Source organism: Physella acuta, unplaced genomic scaffold, assembly GCF_028476545.2.
Source record: "Physella acuta isolate Inbredline_101_S28 unplaced genomic scaffold, ASM2847654v3 ptg001244l, whole genome shotgun sequence".
Lineage (NCBI taxonomy): Eukaryota > Metazoa > Mollusca > Gastropoda > Physidae > Physella > Physella acuta.
This window is the reverse complement of record NW_026732760.1, coordinates 7,794-28,408: the sequence shown is the minus strand read 5'-3', so window position 1 is coordinate 28,408 and position 20,615 is coordinate 7,794. Positions and strand designations below refer to the sequence as shown.

At 36.7% G+C, this 20,615-nt stretch overlaps 2 protein-coding genes across 7 annotated transcripts in view; one reads left to right on the top strand and one right to left on the bottom strand.

Annotated features, from left to right (window-relative positions):
- Positions 1–9,898, top strand: part of LOC131957443 (uncharacterized) — a 47,219-nt gene extending 37,321 nt beyond the window's left edge. For both annotated transcript variants that reach the window (XM_059322253.1, XM_059322252.1), the window contains 3 exons: positions 6,703–6,950; positions 7,420–7,606; positions 8,106–9,898. In XM_059322253.1, coding sequence (XP_059178236.1) covers positions 6,703–6,950; positions 7,420–7,606; positions 8,106–9,617 — 1,947 coding nt within the window. In that variant the 3' untranslated portion in view covers positions 9,618–9,898. The remainder of the gene's footprint in view (positions 1–6,702; positions 6,951–7,419; positions 7,607–8,105) is intronic.
- A 1,113-nt stretch (positions 9,899–11,011) lies between these two features.
- Positions 11,012–17,329, bottom strand: LOC131957444 (PSME3-interacting protein). 5 transcript variants are annotated; one of them, XM_059322258.1, is made up of 7 exons: positions 17,209–17,227; positions 16,348–16,483; positions 14,893–14,985; positions 13,861–13,982; positions 13,526–13,650; positions 13,150–13,205; positions 11,012–12,174 (listed from the first exon to the last, which is right to left on the bottom strand). In XM_059322258.1, exons 2-7 carry the CDS (start codon positions 16,451–16,453, stop codon positions 11,942–11,944), a joined length of 735 nt encoding a protein of 244 aa, XP_059178241.1. In that variant the 5' UTR covers positions 16,454–16,483; positions 17,209–17,227; the 3' UTR covers positions 11,012–11,941. The 5 variants fall into 5 exon arrangements, with proteins under 5 accessions (XP_059178241.1, XP_059178242.1, XP_059178240.1 ...); XM_059322259.1 differs by lacking the exon at positions 17,209–17,227 and adding an exon at positions 17,090–17,108; XM_059322257.1 differs by lacking the exon at positions 17,209–17,227 and adding an exon at positions 16,944–16,993.
- Between the last annotated feature and the right edge of the window lie 3,286 nt (positions 17,330–20,615).

The window sequence follows — 20,615 nt, the reverse complement described above, 5'->3', positions numbered from 1 at the left end:
TCTTAAGTAGCTATTATATAATAAGTAAACGTGAGTTGCACGAGAACATAAGGATTTACAATGTCGCTCTAAGTCTAAGCCTATTTTGGGTTGCCTTAATGGCCGGACTCGAGTCTTCTTGATTAAAATGAACAAAATCTTTCCTTCTTTGACCAAAATGACCAATTCTTGGACTCTCCTACCAAATGTGTGTCTCTTTACTGTGACCTAAAGGCCGAGACGACCAAATGACCAAATCTTTGTCTCTTTCACCAAATGACCAGTTCTGTTTCTCTGACCAAATATTTGTCTCTGACCAAATGTGTGTCTCTTTACTGTGACCTAACGGTCGAGACTTGACCAAATGACCACCTTATCTTATCTCCCTAGCCTTTACCATCAACCCTACAGAAAACTCTCCTACGCCCCCCCCCCCCCCCCCACCTCGTACACCGGACACACAATTACCCAAATCTATAAATAACCCACGGCACCGTTGATATCACATGACACGTATTTTGTTCCTGATCTCATTTCCGATTGCATCAATTGTCGCAACGACAGAATGTCAAGGTCATTAGCATGTTGCCACGAGATTAGATAAACAAGTACACTCATAAGTTTCGGACTTCCTTGAGACTTGCCTATCCCATTTCATTCACTAAAATGTCCCCATTCTTATTGAGTATGTAAATATCACTCTCTCAAAGTTGATCATCTCAACTCTCCCCCACCCCATTTGATCATCCAAAATCTCCCCACCCTAATTGATCATACAAAATCTCCCCACCCCATTTGATCATACAACATCACCCCACCCCAGTTGATCATGCAAAATCTCCCCACCCCTTTTGATCATCCAACATCTCCCCTCCCCCGTTGCTCATTTAAAATCCCCCCCCCCCCCCCATCCATAACCACTATTATATCCCACTTCCCGCCATAATAAACAAGACCTACCGAAGTGATTCGATTGGCTAAGAAACAAAGACGCGTGCTGTGTAATGCCGCGTTTACGCTTGCGACATGTATACTATACATGTCTAGAAAAAAAAAACACTTCGCAATAAGTGAGTAGGCTCCCCTATTATCTTAGGCCCTATAGCGAAGTTTTTTCCCCTAGAAATGTATAGTATACATATCGCAAGTGTAAACGCGGCATAACTAAAACCCCATTCTAGACTGTTGGAGTAGGTTTAGTATCAGATGTACTATGAGGGCGTTTAGGATTTACGTTAGGGTTACATTCTACCAGGTCGACGTGTAATATGTGACCATCCGTGAAGTATATCCATCCACAAGTGTATAAAATATGTATAGGCCTATCTGGTAATTATAAAAATCTTAATAATTCAATGCAAATATGTATGCGGGTAATCATACTATTTTTATGAATACTTTTTTTTTTTACCAAAATAATAGTATGCAGTATTTTTGTGCGGATCTTTAGTTGAAGGTATGTACGTAGCTTCAAGTGTTTAAAAGTACAAATATAATGTGTGGCTATTGTAATAACAATGCAATAATACAAATACTTTGTCACACATCAGTCAATGTATCACATTTTTTTATCTACCACAGAGAACATCAACGCTTGTTTGTTCTATGTATCATCCAGTTTTATTATATGACTACTTTTTTTTAAAATGACGTTTATATGTATATGATTACAAAGCCTCAAGCGCTTTAGGAACAAAGATGGAAATCCCCCACATAAAATCCCACCAACATAGCAACTAGATACTTTCACCATCACACGAGCAACTATCCCATTAAAATAAGAGGGGGGGGGGTAAATCCCACCACCACTACCCCTCCCTCTTTCCACTCAAACAATAGCTTCTCTGTTCGTTATCTCAACAAATGGTATAATTTAGTTTTCGTTCCTTTTCGTTAGACTGAAATAAAAAAAAATGAGTTGCGTAGTGACGTTTAATGAATTCGTGTAGTGGTGGGGTGATAATATAAAGTCTAGCAGACGATTCGATTGGTCGCGTATTAAGGACGGAACTGTACAACAGAAAGTTGTTGGTTTGGAGAGTATATATTGATCGCGCGCTGGCACGCGTTACATAACGCCGGGTAGCGAGTTGGTCTCCGGTTTTATTCATTCTGTGGATAGTTGCAGAGGGCTGACATCGATGTAAGTAGAGCGACACTTTCACTAGATAGAGGATGTTCTGTTGACAGTAATCCATTCATATGTTTTGTTTATCTGTTTATTTATGTGTTTGTTTATTATTAAGTAGATCTACTCAGAGAAAGACTTGACGTATCTATTTAACTTGAGATTTTAGGGAGTAGGTCGTATTGTTAATGCCGGTCGCTTTCTTCTAGTGAGCTGCTGTCTTTGTTGTCGTCTTGCATAGCGTTGATGCTGTGGTCTGGTCTTTTACCATATTAGATTCCTAGTGTAAGATTTTAAGTGCATATATTGTTACCGATAAATCATCAAGTATTGTATGTTTTTCTTATTTTATTTTTCTGCCGATATTGATTTTATAATTGTTGCTGCATTTAGGATTAGTGGTGATGTAGTTATTTTAGCACAGTACTATAACTTCGATGCAGACATACTCAGCTTTTCATGTGGGAAGGGGAAGGTTAGGAACTTTAATTAGATGATTAACCTTTTTACATATGATTAGTACAAGAAATATTTCGTTTGTATTTGTTGCAGTTGTACTTTAATTGTGTGGAGACGATATAAAAATGTTTTTATTTAACATGTTGAACTTGTAACTTGTGAAATATATATATATATATATATATATATATATATATATATATATATATATATATATATATATATATATATATATATATATATATATATATATAGTAGATGGAGTATCAAAATAAAACGTGATCTATAACGCTAAATGACGACATGACACAAATATTTAAAGTAATTTATACGTGAAAATTCCGCTTTCAAACAGTTTTCGATAGAAAAATCCCGTCACATATAAGATACTTTGTTAACTAAGCCGTGTTGGTAAGCTGTACCACATTTTAAATACGAAATTTGACTATAGCTATATTCTGTAACATGAACAAATGGGTCACAGCTTAACTCGACAGTAATGCCATCTGCTGCTGCGGTTTAAAATGATCCTCCTCCCATGTTAGACGATCCTCCCATATTAGACCCTCCTCCCAAAACAGATCCACCTACCATGTCAGACCCACCTCCCATATTAGACCCACCTCCCATGTTAGACCCACCTCCCATATCAGATCCACCTACCATCATCAGACCACCCTCCCATGTCAGACCCACCTCCCATGTTAGACCACCCTCCCATTCAAGACCCACCTCCCATGTCCATATGCCACACGTGAACATCTGTGCCCCTAATTGACCTACAAACCACTCGTGTTTCTAGTTTACACGCGTGGGCCGACCTAACGCGACACAAAAACAGTTTATATTTTCTAGCTGAGCACGCGTCATCATGCATGCGTGACGCCATATCGATTTTGTTCCTCCACCCCCGTTCTCTCTGCCCCATCCCACCCCTCCTCACACAGCATGTTCTCTTATTTTACAATTCTCCTGACTGCTTTGTCAGATACTGTAAACTTCACAGTCTGTGCCTGCTAGTCGATCTCTGGTACCATGCTACTCGCCGTGAGCACTTCCGTGCCCTCTTGTTGTGTGCTCGGTCAATGTGATGCGCGTGCCGCGTCTGTTTACCTACGACAGCCACCCCCTCCCTCTCTTTGTCCCCGCCAGGTGGCGCCGCTTCATTACCACACTATTATTAAAATTTACGGCATTGTGGAGATTAACTCAAGCTTCACGTGGAGTTTTTTTTTTATATAAAATTTTATTATCATCCAACGCATTAATTTCATCTCTTCTATTCACAAAAATATACATGGAATAAGAACTTTTAGATTATCGTATTTTGTAAACTATCAAACTACTAGTGTAACACTGTAAAAGACGGTAGGAAAATACATCATAATGACACATATTATACGACGCAATAGCTGAAATTTTAAAAATTTTGAAATTTTAATATAACGGCTTAAACTTAAATATATACAAAACTTTATTTTTTTCCCCACACGATTTAGTAAATTAGATTTTATATTTATCCATTTTTTTTTTTTTTACTTTTCAAGTTATTATTTCAACGCAATTACTAGACAAAAGTAGTGAAAATTATTTCTTGTAAAAATACAAAACAGTTTCTGAAATTAGCTAGTCGACATCAAGGACCGTAACTCTTCGCTTAGGTTGTCAACATCAGGGACCACAACTCCACATCGGCACCTTGCACCTAAACGAGTAGGCGCACCTGCAAGTATTATGTACTCAAGATGATAATGAATCATCCACCCTTCACAACTGCAACAACCAAAAAAAAAAAAATAATAATAATCATCGCCCCCTCATCCTTTCGCAGAACGCAATTTCCTAATTACGGCCCATTTTGTTTTCACATGACAGTGAAAATTTGTTCTGGCAAGTTTAACGTGTGGGCGGCGGGTGGGATTTGTGTTTTTTTATGACTGACACAGATTTACGACATCAACGCATGACAGACGACATGATCTCATTACACCGAATGGCACGGCAGACATTCTTGCATGACGCATGCATACAACAAAACTCACAACAGTTGCGTCAGTCTGACATGGGCCCACGTGAAACCCAAACATGACTTCATCAACCCCGCTAACGTAACAGCATGCATACATTTTGTGTCATAATACTGTAGAAGTTATATTAAAAGTTACTTAGCAAGAACATTTTTGTGATTTTACTGTAGATCTAGTAATTTACTTTGCTTTTTCTTATAGCGATTGCATTTTCTGCCTTCTTTTATTAAAACCGTTTTATTTTATTTTTTTGCCTATGTGACGTCTCATTGTCTGATTATTTCCGATTACCTCGCCTTCTTTATTATTATTATTGTTGTTGCTTTTTACAAGTAATTTTCTTATATTTTTTTTTACTACCAAGTGTTGTATTTACGATTTAATAAAGTCGTTTATATTATACTCGTTACCAGACCTACCTAATAATTTCGAGTATGATTGTAACAATTACCTAAATAACCTCCTACTATTAGTATTAGTTGTCCCAACTTTTTAATGTATCACCCCCAAAAGTTACTATGTCATGACATGCGCCCCCCCCCCCCTCCCATAAGTCACTAATGACGATCTAAAATGTTCACTCAGTTTCAACTTACCCCGCACCCCCCCCCCTCTCCCCAGCCTGAGTTCTATCTTTCTTTTGTTTTCCACGATCCCCAACCGTTTCTACAACCTTGGCGATCGGCCGGACTTACAGGTTCGCGGGTGTGAAGGGTATTTTGTTCACCTTGTCAATGTCGAATGACCGTATCAGCGGATATTCGTTATCGCTCCTATATCAGGTGTTTAATTATGTAAAACCGTGTGGTGGTCTCCTAATTAGTTAATTAATTACCGTCCTCCGGTCAGCCACTGTATATTATAGTTGGCCTGTGTGTAATTCATTATAATTAATGATGATACCGTGTCGTTTGTATATCATTACAATAATCAGTAGAGGTGGCTCAGACCTGACGGTGTTTCTTTCAGACATTTTTCTCCAGAGGTGCACACTTCAAACTTTCTGGGGGGGGGGGGGGAAGGGGTCCGGATATTGGTTAAAGTACATTTTTTCTATTTCTTCGGAGGTGGGTAGGGGTAGACGGGAGGGAGGAAATGTAACCCCCCCCCCCCCCCCCCCCGAAGAGATACTGAAAAGAAACTCAGGGCCCTGTCTGGTGTTGCTATTCTTAAATCAATCAGTTGTTGAAAAGCATTAGATTTTAAAATCTATCATAGATAGATTTCAAAACCTAATGCTTAAAACGTGTGTGGAAAAAAAAACATGGAGACTTGTTCGATTCTTTAAGCCTCTACTCAAACTCAATATACTCAAAATATGTTTTTAAAAAACTACGGATATACTCAGCCATTGCGTCACTTCCTGTGTCGTTTATGATGAGTTTCTTTCCCCTCTCGTACTACATATTAAACTTACTTAACTAGTGGTTAAGTGGTTTTCAAAATAAGATTTTCGAGGATTATTTATTTTAAGTCAAGAAGAAATCAAAGTCATGCGTCAGATGATTATAGAATTACCATTATTTTCTTAACGTACGTTCTGATTTGACTAAAGTACGTTTTTATATGACTGAAGTACGTTTTTATTTGACTTAAGCCTTACACTTGTGACTGTAGGACGTCCCACAGTCCACCCAGCTCTGATGGGTACCTGACTTACTTTGGGGAAAGTAAAGGCGGCTGGGTATAGTGCTGACCACACCATCCCTCCATATGCCCAAGTTAAGAGCATATGAGCTCTACTTTCAACTGCACAATGGATCGCTAGGTCTAAAGATGAACTTTACTACACTGTAATAAATTGTCATAATAGTGTAATAATGAAGCGACGCGCATATTGTTGCACTTTACAAAAACCGACAGTAGAGACGACGTGGTAAAGTCAGGTTATATCTGTAGCAAGTCAGCCACGATACATGTTTCTACGAATCCTACAGATTATACAGTCATCATTACTCTCCTCTTCAGAGTTTCTTCCAGGCATCTCTTTGGGGGTTCGAAAGGGAACTTCATTTACTTACTAGTGTGCGCTCGGGATGAGCGGACGTGTCAGGTTATCAAAAGCAACAATAACTTTTCTATAACAACATCCTTCTTTTACTTCTTCAGGCTCAAATCGGCTGCTTGTCTAAGCAGACGACAGACGGCTCCCACATAGCAGACGGCCATTTTGATTCATTGCTAGCAGATACAGACACCCCTGGTATCTACCGGAAGAAGTTAGACGACAAGGGAAACAATAAAACTCGGCCAAAGTCACCGGATGTTGGTAAAGAGTTATGGGACGACGAGGACTTGAGCAAATGGAGAGAGGACGGCCTTGACCTTAAGAGCAAACCTTATGGGACAATGTTCAGGTAAGGTACTCTTTCAGATCAGACGGATCACGCAGAGGCGTAGCGACCCTTCCCGGCGCCCGGGGACAAACTTTTCGATTTGCACCCCCGCCCCCTCTCAAGATTTTGATTTGCACCCCCCCCCCCCTCAAACTTTATATTTGCACCCCCCCCCCTCAAGATTTCGATTTGCACCCCCCTCAAACTTTCGATTTGCACCGCCCCCCCCTCAAGATTTCGATTTGCACCCCCCCCCCTTAAACTTTCGATTTGCACCCCCCCTCGACCTTTCAATTTATTTTTCCAACCTATTTTGGCGCCCCCTGACGTCGGTGCCCGGGGAAATATGTCCCTCCCTCCCCGCCCGCACCCCCCCCCCTCTAGCTACGCTACTGGGATCACGAGGCAGATGAAGTAAAGCTCACTTGTTTCTATGACCAAAGCATACAACGAATTTGCAAAGTGTAACATTTCATTCTCCCTCCTCCAGCCTCCAGAACTGTACTCTCCAGTCTGAAGATAAAGGGGACGGCGAGACGTACTGGGTGTCGTTTGAAGAGAAAAGTTTCTCCAAGGGAAACGAGTTCAAGGTCTACAACGGGCGCATGAACGGCCGAGGACCAAAGTCAGGGGACAAGTGTGTGGTCAAGGTCTTCAGACAGTGTCAGGGCACCAAGGTCAGTTTGACCTTTTTGATTCAATAGGTCTTGTAGATTATGCATTCCTATCTTATTCAATGGTGAAGCAATAATGATTGTGGTATTGTGATTCTTGTATCATTACAATAATATTCTTGTAACAGTACAATACTATTACTGTAAAATTACCATAACTAAATCATTACAATGATTTCTTTTAACATTACAATAATTGAATTTAAAAACCTGACCGCATAACATTGCAATTCTGATATTACAAGCCTCAAAATATTTTTAAAACATTACATTTAAAAGCATGTAGAAATATGTAACTTTGCAATCTCCATTGCTCTTATTACAACCTTTGTAACATTACATTAAAGCATAGCATACTTCTTCTTATACTTATAGAGTTTGTAAAATATATGTTGGTATACATTTTTGTGGTAATAATGTAGGCCTACCAATGAGTATAAACTAATAATGAATTACTTTAGAAAAAACCAAGTTAATGATATCGTTTGAATTTTTATTCCAGAGCTTATGCAGCTGCGAAGTAAAGAAATCTCTGAAAGCCAAGGAACTGGTTCGGTCCTTCAGGGAACTAGCCCCGGAGCAATGCCAGAAGCTGAAGATGACCACGGTCTACTGGGCTCTGATGGACGAGGTCTCAAAGTTAAAGCTCCTGTTTTTCACAGGGGAGAGGAAGTTGTCCACGAGGGAGGCTGTCCTGTTTGAGGACGACGTCCGTGTGAATGATGACAAGCCAGGCAAGCTGAGGAAACTGACCCTGTATATCAACTCAAAGGGTGAGAAAGATGAGCTGGCTACTGCGGATTTGGAAGCTTTTGTTCACTTCACGTACCACCACACTAACGGTGGGCTGGTCATCTGTGGGCTGGAGGGCGTGCATGACGAGGAGGGTTACTTTCTGAAGACGCCGACGATTCATTCCCTGACTGGGGAGTTCGGCATCAAGGACCGGGGAATGGAAGGGATTAAGGATGTTTTTTCTTGGCACACCTGCAATGATGTTTGCAAAGGGATGATTCTGCCCAGCTTTCATAAAGACCTGGTCAACGGGAATGAGGTCCCCCATGGCACTTGTCCTGTGGATCCGGTGCTGTGTCCAAGTAACGAGCCGTCCAATAAATCTTGTTGTACTGAGTACTCGTTTATCAGCCGGATGGAATCGAGAATATCCCAGGTCACTGAGACCTTCTCTGACTATCTAGAACCCACGGCGCCGGCTCTCGAGGACTGTGATGAGAGCGTGTTCCAACCCTCACCGCCACCTTATTCCCAACTGTTTGTTGCCAATTGGCTGCTGGGTGAACAGTCTCAGAACTGCTTCATCCAGCCCATGCAGGAAGAGGTAACCCCGCCCCAAAACTCAAACATCACAGGGGAGAACAGGGTACAGAATCTCAATGAAATAAACCGTGATCACATCACCCGAGATCTGACTTCAGTTGAAGCAGAAAGCGACATAGGCGGAGTCTCCACAATGGATTCATCCGAAGACATGGGAACTGACAAGTCTTCAGTCCAATTTGACAAGAAACGTGTCCGTTTTAGTGTCTACAACGGTACGGGATCATCCCACACTCCATCAACAGCGAACACAATATCATCAAGTGACAGTCCCATGGACATATCCACTGTCACCAGCACCTCCGGCAGTCAGCCTCGCTCTATAATCCGACACCGTGCCGAATCCCTCAACACCAACCAAATATTTTTTCCCCACACCATCCACCCATCAAGTCCACAAAACAGATTTGAATTCACGAACCTTCAAAATTCAGAGATTAACCAGCAAATATTCACAGACAGCCCACCTTCCTACTTTGATTCGGAGATGGCAACAGCCTATTGGATTGTTCAAAGGGGTTACATTCCAGTTCAGTCTAACGCCAATAAGGGAGGTAATGACAACTGCGATCACAATACTATTGCGGCAGTGATCACACCTAATGGACAAATAGCCAACTTTTTCCCAGTCGCTGTCAACAATATTCAAAACCAACCAAACCATCCCCGTAACTGATAATAAAAGGAAAGAAAACTTGTTGTACCATACTCATATTACCAGAGATTGTTTAATTAACATCCTTTTTCAATTTAATATGGAAATTAAAAAGATAATTTTAAGTAGAACTCATTTTTCATTACTTCCTGCTGAGAAAACAATTTTTTATTTCAGTTCAATTTACTTCTAGGTTAAAACAGGAACTGTAAAGTAATTGGATGGGATTTAAATTGGTAGTCATTGAAAAAGATTAACATTACAATATTACAATGTGCCATTGTTTGTGAATGTATTTTTTTTTTAAATGTTCTGCTTAAATGCAAAACCAACTTGTGAGTAAGGGGAGATCACTACAAGGTTATGGGTGCACTTTTATTTTTGAACTTTTAATTATGCTTGATCCTTTTTTGCTCATTATGTATTACAGACAATTGTCTGTTCTCTGTAAAGCATTATTTTTATCAGAAGTATTTCTTTTGAAATAACCCAAGTTTTAAACTGCCCATTTTTTGGGGCAGAGTTATTGAAGTTTGTAAAATAACAAAAAAGTACTAATTTAACTGCACGAAGTATTTCATTGATATTGACAACTTCAATAAAATTACCAGAAACGTAAACAACGTGGATACTATCATGTTAGCATGGTTTTTTCTTTGATGTGCTTTTTCTCAAGCCTACAGTGAAAAGCAGCTATTTGTTTTAGACTATTGTTGCAATGACACTTGTATTTTTATGTTAAGTATAAATAGTTAAGCTTGCTTTAGTGGCATTTGGGATTATATTTTTTTAAATAGTGTAGTCTGACTCAATGTTTCAAAAGACATTCCGAGCTAAATAATTCTTTTTGTTGGCTGTGATTCTTTCATGTACTTCTTTGGGGACAATAAAATATTACATTTTTATTCATAATTTTTTAAAATATCAGTCAGTATTTTAAATAATTATCATTTTGAATAAACAATTTATGTTTATTCAATGTGCCTTTAGTATTTATTCTGTTTATAAAGTTTGGGTGCTCATATTTCAATCTGCATGCTCAGAATCAAACTCAATGAAAATTAATTTAATTAATAAGCTTAGCTAATGTTTTTTTATGTCAATTTAAGAAGTCATTAATAATGTCATTTGTTAGATAAATAATTGTGGGCATTCAATAATGTAGTCAAAAGTTTAAAACATCCTATTTTAAAATGTTTTGCCTAGCAATAGGCTAAAAAAAAAGTTGATGCATATCAATAACTCTAGTTCTTTCTTGAACTCTGCTATTATTAGAAATCAACAAGCACATAAGTTAACTACTGTTATAAAGATTTTTAAAAAAGCATTTTTTTTTTATTTTAACTAATTTAAAATTTACTAAATTTCTATTTTAACAAAAGATAAATGACAAGTAAATATATAGGCTATATAAATATACTACTATTCTAGTTAAGATTCGTGAAAAAAATTTGTGCATAAAAATTTTGGAGCCTGGCCCATCTCCCGGTGAGTACAATAGAGCCTTTGATTAACTGAAGTTTTTTCGCAGCCTTGACCAGCATACTCTATACATGTTGTTGACAATATTACTTTTTAAAAAATCTTTTCAGTAAATCCATTTCTGTACTTCTTCTCAGTAATAATGTTCAACTCAAAATCCAATGTTTTTTTTTATATTTTGCGATTGGAATTCCCTAAATATATTTCTGTCTATTAAGATTTATTTGTAATACCTATCCGTTCTAAATTGTGTTCTTTGAAAAATATTTTCTTACATCTTTGCTGGAAAAAATTTATTAAAATCTGTTGCTAATACAATTTTTGCACACACAAGAATTTCTTTAAACACATTGTGTTTTGGACTGCTATTATAATTTTGCTGTTAGCAATGGACTAGATTTACTTTATGTGCTCTGTCCTTTGTGTTTATGCACATCTTAATGGTGTAAATATCACAAGATAATAAATGACAACTTTAATCTCTGTTTTGTTGTTTTTATTAGAGGTTATTATTTTTTACTTCTATGATACAACAGTTTTTTTCTAAATGTGTTTAAACAGATCAGCTTATTGAATACGATTCAATAACTAACTCTGCCCCAACAAAAACATTACACATTCCAAATTAAAGATTACTTTAATAACTATGGTAAACATTTTTTTAATTTAGTTATACTAAATTCTCCTTGACTAATTCCAGAAAATTTAATAACTGAAAGCTTTATTCAAGAATTTATAACACTATAGAAATATAGTTAAACAACATCATTCTTAAGCTGTTAGTTCTTATGCCTTGGTACCACTAATAGCAACCTATATCAATCAAAACGACCCTCCCGCCCCATCCTTCTAAAGCACTAACATTACCCACAGCCCTCTTCCTTTAGCCTTTGTACCATTTCCTGCAGTATCCTTTGTGTGGGAGCACTGGGTAGGATCATGTGGTCAGCCTCAGAGTCGCTTGAGTTACTTTCATTCTCCGTGCTGCTGTCCTCCTCCCCGTAGTCAGCTATCCCTGGCAGGATGCCGGCTACAACCATTATGCCACTGTTTTTGGGGATCCCTGCCATCAGCTTGCTGTCTGGTGGATCATCACCTGAAACATGGCACAGATAACAGTCAACAAAAACAAAGAATGTTGCTTTGGGTCAGGCGCATAACCAGTTGACACGTATCCTTAATTGTGATTGAGGCGTAGTCGATTCGGCAAAAGCTCATGGTTGATAAGTTAGAAAAAAGTCTCGAGTTCAAACCCTCTGGCAGATAAGGCTCGATCAACCTTCCAACACTAAAATTTAAGAACGAAGAAGAAGAAGAAGAGCTTTTGGTCAGTTCATCTATAGAGGCTAAACTAGCACCCTTCTTGAAAAATTGTCCATGGGGGAAAATGTACTAGAGAGCATTTGTTTCTATGATCATGAGAATGGGGCATTATAGTCATTCACTAAACTGAATGAGGCGCGTTTTCACTCGTGCCAGGTACCCATCTGAGCAGGGGTAGGACGACAAAGAGATGTCCATCTGAACTCAAACCAAGGTTAATTTTTTTCTTAGATTTTTTTTTTTAAATACTTGGACCAACATGTCTCAACATTTTACTACAGACTAATTTCAGCTACCCATCTAATCTGGGTAGATATTCACAGACTCAATCACAGACATCTGGTTGGGATTTGATCTTTGATTTACAGAATAAAGGGTTCAAAAAGAAACAAACATGACATTTTATGATTAAACAATTTAAACTTGTGTCATTTCTTTAATACTATATCAAAAATGTATGCGTAAATAAATAACCAGAAACAACTAAAAATCCCAAAATTGATATCTTAAACTCTGCTTCGCACATTTTCATCTGGACCTCTTGTCTATAACCAGTGGTCTAAAATTACTCATTTTGTGGTGGAGTATGACAAAAAGACAACTAAACATGGTGAAAAAACAATCCCAAACAGATTACCAATACATGTCTTGTGAAACATTTTTTTTTAATTGGCATACAAATTAAAAAAAATATTTAAAACCTTTGTGAGAATTAGTTACGCTAATCAACAATGACCTATCTACTTACTGTCACCATTCGCTTTTTGCTTTTTATCATCTGTGTCAGAGTTCGCTTCTGTTGTACTGAAAAGACAAATCATTAAGACTTAAGATAATCAACTTCCATTAAAAACAAAGACCACTCATCTAAAATTTTAACAGTCAATTTAAAAAAATCTATGATAAATAGTTTTGCATTATAAAACTGCATTACATTAGGTTTGAGACCGACACAAGCTTTTGTATTTTAGCTAAACTTTCTGGAGTCGAGCTCAAATGATACCTTTTAATATATTCAATAATTAACTTTAAAAAAAAAAGTGTTGCCAATTACAAGAGAGCTGAGCAGATTGTTTTTTTAAAAAAAAAACAGGCAAGATATTTTAAGCAAACCCTTTATTTACCTTTTCCTTTTAATTGCACCCTGCAATAATAGCTTTTGTGAATTTGACTTTGTGATGGAACTTGATGATTTGTTGCTGTCTGGAGATCTTTCTTTTTTCTCATTTACCTTTACTACATTTGCATTGTACGATTTCGTTAAGAAAAAACTGACATACAAAAAAGATCTTCTATCAAATTAAGATAATCAACCACACAAAACTCCATTTCATATAAACAAATCATAGCATAATCTAATCAACTAGGATCATCCAGTGAGCAATTATTAAAAAATAAACTTATTTGAATTTGAAGAAAAGCTATTGTTTAACACAAATGCGACTTAAAAAAAAGATATTTTCATTTCTTCAATGACAGACTTCTCTTCCATGTTCCGATCCTTTTCTATCTGCACCTGCCTGTTTGACACGAAGTTTAGGAACTGAACCTCGTCATCATCAAGACCTTTTACACTACTTCCTGTAGGGAAAATAACACAAATTCAAAATAGAGATTTTCACACACATTTCAGACCTGAAGGTCATTTGTTTTTATGACATCCTTTACTCTATTAAGTCAAGTCAGGTACTTATTAGACAAGGGTTTATTAACATACTGCCTACAAAAACCCTATGAGCCAATACATGGCTTTACAATTATATGCTCTGGTTATCGACTAACCCACTATATAACTGTACCTACAAAAAGAATATTTTTAGTGTGCACAAAACAATAAGAATGTGTGAGTTTTATTTCTTTTTTAGTGTACTAGGGATGGATGTTTTGATGACAAAATTTAAAAGGTTTTCTTCTTTCTTAATTTTAGTGTTGGAAGGGAACCCTTCCAACACAACTAAGTATACGTGTCAACTGGTTATGCGCCATTGAGGCCACTGACTCCGATTTCAGCCTGCTTTTCTTTTTGGATTTGCCTTCCATAGCCTTTGTCCAATCAAGAACAAACTACAAGGCAGCAGTTGTTTGATTTTGGAGTTGTCTTTCCTAGAAGGGGCGGAGATGTCTAGCGGTAGAGAGCTGGACTGCTAACCCGTAAGTCTCGAGTTCGAATCCGGGTTCAAGTAAGTAGACCATCCCTGAGTCCACCCAACTCTGATGTTAGGGAAAGTAAAGGTGGCTGGGCATAGTGCTGACCACACTATCTCTTCATATGCTGAGGTCACAGAAACAAGTGAACTCTACTTCACTTGCCCCATAGACCATCAGGTTTGAAAGGGAAAACTTCTTCAACTTCTCCTAGAAGAGTGGCTGTCCCCAGCTAACGAGCCTCATCTGCCCAAGCGGTCAAACACGAGACTTTTCGGTTTAGCAACCATGAGCTTTACAGACCACACTGACTCTTTAAAAGGTTTTATATTAATAGTCAACTTACGTAATTTAGTCTCATCTTCAAGCTCTCTATCCTTCAGTTCTTTGTTAGCTTGTAACTGGTCAAAAAGTGACCTGGTCTCCTCCTCTGGACATTCTGTAGAGTAATAGACCCTGATGAGATATGTTTGCTCCATATAAATTAGTAAAGGTATTTCATTCAACGCAGATGATAGAAAAAAATTTATATTTTTGAAAAGTCAAAACTTTTATCCCATAAATTAGAACTTCTTTTCAACTCATGTTAAAATGGGGTGTCTATTGGTAGTTAACTACAAATGGCCCTCAGCAGGCTATTCGTAGTTCGCTGTTTTTAGCCGACAAATCAAATTTATTATTACATTTATTGTCCTGCACATGCATGCATAATTAATTTTTTTTATCTTGCTTGTGACACTCGACTTTTTTAACAAATTCAGGTGGCTGAAGTGGTTACACATCAGCTGGTTTGTTTTCATTGCGGGGTTCCATTCCTTTTGGCTCGGAGTTTTATTTGTGTTTTTTTAAATTTTACTTTAGGTATAGGGATTAGGGTTAAGTTTAGAGTTGGGTAGAGGTTAGGTATAAGTTTAGAGTTCCCAGGTAGGTTTAGATGGGTTAGGCATTAGGGTTAGACATTAGGGCATTAGGGTTAGCATTAAGGTAAGTTTAGGGTTAGGCATTGGGGATGAGAATTAGGGTAAGGTTAGGTTTAGGCATTAGGGTTAGTGATAAGGTTAGATCTAAAAAAAAATAGCTCTACATTGCATAAATAGGGGAATTTAAGAATCAAAGAAAAATGCTCTGCGCTGATTGGTCACAGTACGAATATCCCTCATAGGACTATTTGTAGTGAACTACAAATAGCCGAAGTCTATAAAAGAACAGATAATAATCTAGTTCATTATATTAACTTTTCATTTGATTTAAAATATTATTAGAAAATTTAATATTAGCAACTCTCTTATAATAATAATGTGTTAAGAGGAGCTTACACAATAACTGAAATTTATTACGTTCTGATGTGTGTTTGATCAGGCATGTTGTTGCGAACATTTATTGGTGCGAAAGATATAATGAACGCATGAAGATGTAATGCAGGACACAAGAATGTAACATTTCAGTGTAGGATTGTTGTTGCCGGGAAGAAGGTTAGGTAGTCTTGTTCTTGTTGTCTTAGGGTGAGGTTGTGTAAGTAGTCAAGTCTCAGTTCGTCTGTTCAAGTCGTCGTATGTATTATTATGGTGCAATAAATCTTGAAGTTAAATAATGTCATCCTGTCAAGTCATTAGTCAACGTTTATACCATCGTACTTGTCGGGGCTCTATGGTGAATACTGAATTGGTTAGAGAGGAACTTGATGGTAGTATAAACCCTCCCACTGCATAACTGTGGGATACATTGCCCCATCTTTAACAAATTATAATTTAATACAATTAGTCTAATATAAAATCAACAGTCAAAACTGGCCTTTAATTACCTATAGGATCTTCTGGTTTTCTAACTCTTTCCCACTCAGCTTGACGGCGGTCCCTTTGCTCTTGAACTTCTTTTTCAGTCACAAAAGCTTTGAATTGGCCACTCATTTTTAATTAAAATACAGGTAGCTTTAAAATCTGAAACAGATGTTACAATGTTTCGAAAGTTCAAAGTTATTTTGATTTGAAACAATTCATTAAAAACATATGCTAACAAGATAACTTCATTCCTCTACTGTAGATTTAGATCTAGTAGTAAGTAGTATACTAAGTAAGTACTAATAAAGTAGCCCAACTAAAAATAAATAGGCCTACACACTATACTCTTCTACACATAACCATAATTCTCAAATAGACCTCTAGATCTAGATACTAATCTAGAGTACACTGTAGCTAGAAGAGTGAGTGTTAAATATTAAATAATACTAAAAAAAATACTAGATTCTAAATAGTGAGTTTAACCCAGACTCTAAGGCTCTAAGGCCTAACTAAACTAAGGGCACCTAAGGCGCAGGAGTAGTGGATGATTCAGATGTCAGACTGGGTTTATTAATATTATAGGCCTAATGAAAATTATAAATTAAAATTAAGTACAGACTACAGTAAACTACAGTTAGCACAATCACAATGTGTTGGGACGTTGAAGACAACTCTGAAAAAAAAACTTTTTTGCACAAAATCTGAAAATCACAAGTGACAAGTGTGACAAAAGAAACCACAAAAACTGACAAAAAGTAAATCTACTCCATGAGCAATGACTACAGATCTAGAATATTTTCTTTCTAGATCTAACTTAAAATAAATCTAGATCTAGTCTAGATCTAGATCTAGAGGATTGTCTAAATAATTAAAAATAGAATTACAGTTAGATCTACACATAGTTTAGAAGTTTAGAGTTTTAGACATTTTTACCCACTCGTATGTCCATTTATTTATAAGCATAGACTGGTGTTTATAGTTTTTAATGTTCCAAAACACAGTTCAAGTTTCAAAAAGAAAAGAAACAAACTGAAAATTGCTTAGGCTAAGGGGGCGAAACACACCGTTTGGAGCTATAGGCCTCCCTCCCTCTGTAGGCTTATCTCTCTGTATAAAAATTTTTTTTAAATATATATATATATATATATATATATATATATATATATATATATATATATATATATATATATATATATAGATCTATATATATATATATAATAATAATTCAAAATTTTGAATGTGTTGACATTCAGTTAAAGCCAACAATGCTCTCCTTTCAATTTCGGACATCTCTCTTAAATTTCATTAGAAAATATACACTTTACCCACCCCATCCCAGAGCATACTTTTTGAAAGAAACCATGAAAGCAATATGAGCACACCACTGTCATTAACTGTAGCTCTGTAGCTTAATATAAGATAACTTTCATTTTGGAGGTCAAATGAGTAGGGTGGGTAGACTACCCCCCACCTAAATGAAATTTATAAAGAAAATAACAGCTTCCGCCCCCCCCCCCAAGGAAATTATAGTCTCCCTCCCCCCCCCCTCCCAAAAAAAAAATTTCGTGCCCCCCTAGAAAAAAAGGTCTGGAAGCAGAGGCGTATCCAGGTTTTCGTTGTAGGGGGAGCCGAAATAGCAAAAAAGGCGCCGAATATGTAATATTTTCTATATAAGTATATATATATATATATATATATATATATATATATATATATATATATATATATATATATATATATATATATACTTATATAGAATGTATGTTATTGTTTCGATATGATGTAAAATAAATTTAAATTAGCACTCTGTAGAAAAAAAACACAAAATGTAGTCGGACGAAACAAAAAAATATGGTATCACTCTAAAAAAAATATATGTATATATATATATATATATATATATATATATATATATATATATATATATATATAAACACTGCAACCAAAAAACAATGAACGCGGCATAATCTGTTTCGTAATTTTTGTAAAACAATTACATAATAATTCCTGGGACATCTAAGACTAGAGAAAAGGGGAAGTAATCAATATCTTAATATAAATATGTATATGTCTACACATTTTATTATAAATATAAAGACAAATCAATAATTACTTTAGAATCTAATAAAGTAGCTTAACACTATTCGTTTTTACAAAAATTATTTGTCTAAAATCAGAATTAAATATATTATCATTATAAATGCTAAAGTATTACAGCATAATGAAAGTTTTTTAAATCAGAGTTGTTATAAAACCCAGCTTTTCGCTCTACAAGAATAACGTTCGGAATAATAGCCTACATCTATAATAATAGTTTCGCTGTCTATCTATCTATCTATCTATCTATCTATCTATCTATCTATCTATCTATCTATCTATCTATCTATCTATCTATCTATCTATCTATCTATCTGTCTGACAAGAACGCTCTAGAGAAAACACAAGCAAAATAAAAACATGCACAGTAATTCGAAAAACGAAGTATGACGCGGTCACATTTAGCATAGAGTAGAACATAATCTCAAACCAGAGAGTGCACACAGTAATATGACGTCATTGATTATCGCGTAAACATTGAAAAAAAGGAAATTTTGTCTAATCTAAATGGTTTGCGTGAAGAGTTTCTTGCATATAATTCTTCGGGTAGGGGCGAAGCCCCACCCCCCGCGTAAGAACGTCTGAGCCCCCCCTCCCCATCTGAAAAGAAACTTCTTCATCGATACTCTATAATAAAATTACCTCCTAATTAATGTGTCTAATCTAAAAAGTGGTTTTCTTGCAATTTCTTTAATGCAATTCTTCGGGTAGTGGCTAAGCGCGACACCAGTGTTTCTTTCAGACTTTTTCCTCCCCGGAGAGGGGTGGGGGTAATTGAAATTTTCGGGGGTTTTAGTTTAGAGAAAAGAGACAGCACTATCAACCTAGCGCCCGGTGTATCCTTCCTCAACGGGCCATTTTTCTCGTATAACAATAATATCGGTCTTACATTTCAAATCTTGCAATTTTTTAATTGCTACTGACAATTTGTGTTTTTTAAAGATAATTTTTTAACTTTATGAGAATGTATGGGTTAGATCACTGTATTGCTCACACACCTTTTACTGGTAATTGAAAAAACAATATTCACAGAGATTTACGTTTCAAATGTGCCGACCAAAGATTATTTTTTAACAAATATCAATGTTAAAAACTTTGAGTTTAAAAAGTTTCCAAAAAGGCGCCACTTTGCTAAAAATGGCCAGAGGGGGAGCGGCCGCTCCCCCCCTGCGTACGCTACTGTCTGGAAGAAACACTGATAATTGGGTTTCGGGGGTCATCCATAAATGACATCACGATTATTTGACAATTTTTTATCTTTCACCTCCCCCTCCCCATGTCACACAGTACACATCCCCACAAAAAAGCCAGACCCCATAATAATATTTAAAAAGACATCACACCTCAGACAAAATATATTTTACTTTTAAAACAGATTTGGCTGAGCACAGGTCTGACCACACTATCCCATCTCATGCTTAGGTCACAGAAACAGGTGAACTCTACTTCACCTGCCCCGTGTCAATATGTTTTTGTCTTTTAAGACACTGATTTCTGCTGAGCATGGGTCTGACCACACTATCCGTTCAAATGCTGAGGTCACCGGTGAACTCTACTTCACCTGCCCAGTGTCCGCCAAGTCTTAGACATTTTTTTGTCTTTTAAAACACTGATTTCTGCTGAGCATGGATCTTACACTATCCCTTCCAGTGGTGGGGGTTGCGGACCGCACCGGCTGACACCATTTAGGAGGGTGACACCATTGTGAAAACTTGCAAAATATATAGAAGAAAATGCCTTTTGTCAGTTCAGGGTTACTTAGAGTTAATCCAATGTAACAGACTATAGATACATTTCTTTACTATTAACTGTGCACTCTTTTAAACTATCAAAATTTACAGAGGAAAGAATGTTTTATTAAGTATTTGGAATAACTGATAAGTCAATGTGCAACCGGGGAAGGGGTGACACCAAAATCTAATAATTTACTATGAAAATGATTATCCCACTTGAATTATTAGTTGGATTCATATAATATGCACACAAATTGACACCATTAGGTGAAATGGAAGTGGGGTGACACCAATTTGCCAAGAGTTAAGTATAAAAATAAAAATGTAAAACAGTAAAACACACCTTGTATAAGTTTTAACCAATATTTTGTTAGTTTATTGAAAGACGCCAATTAAAAAGCTTGAATGTGACAATAAACAAATAACAAATAAGGCAATATTATACATATTAAATCAATGCA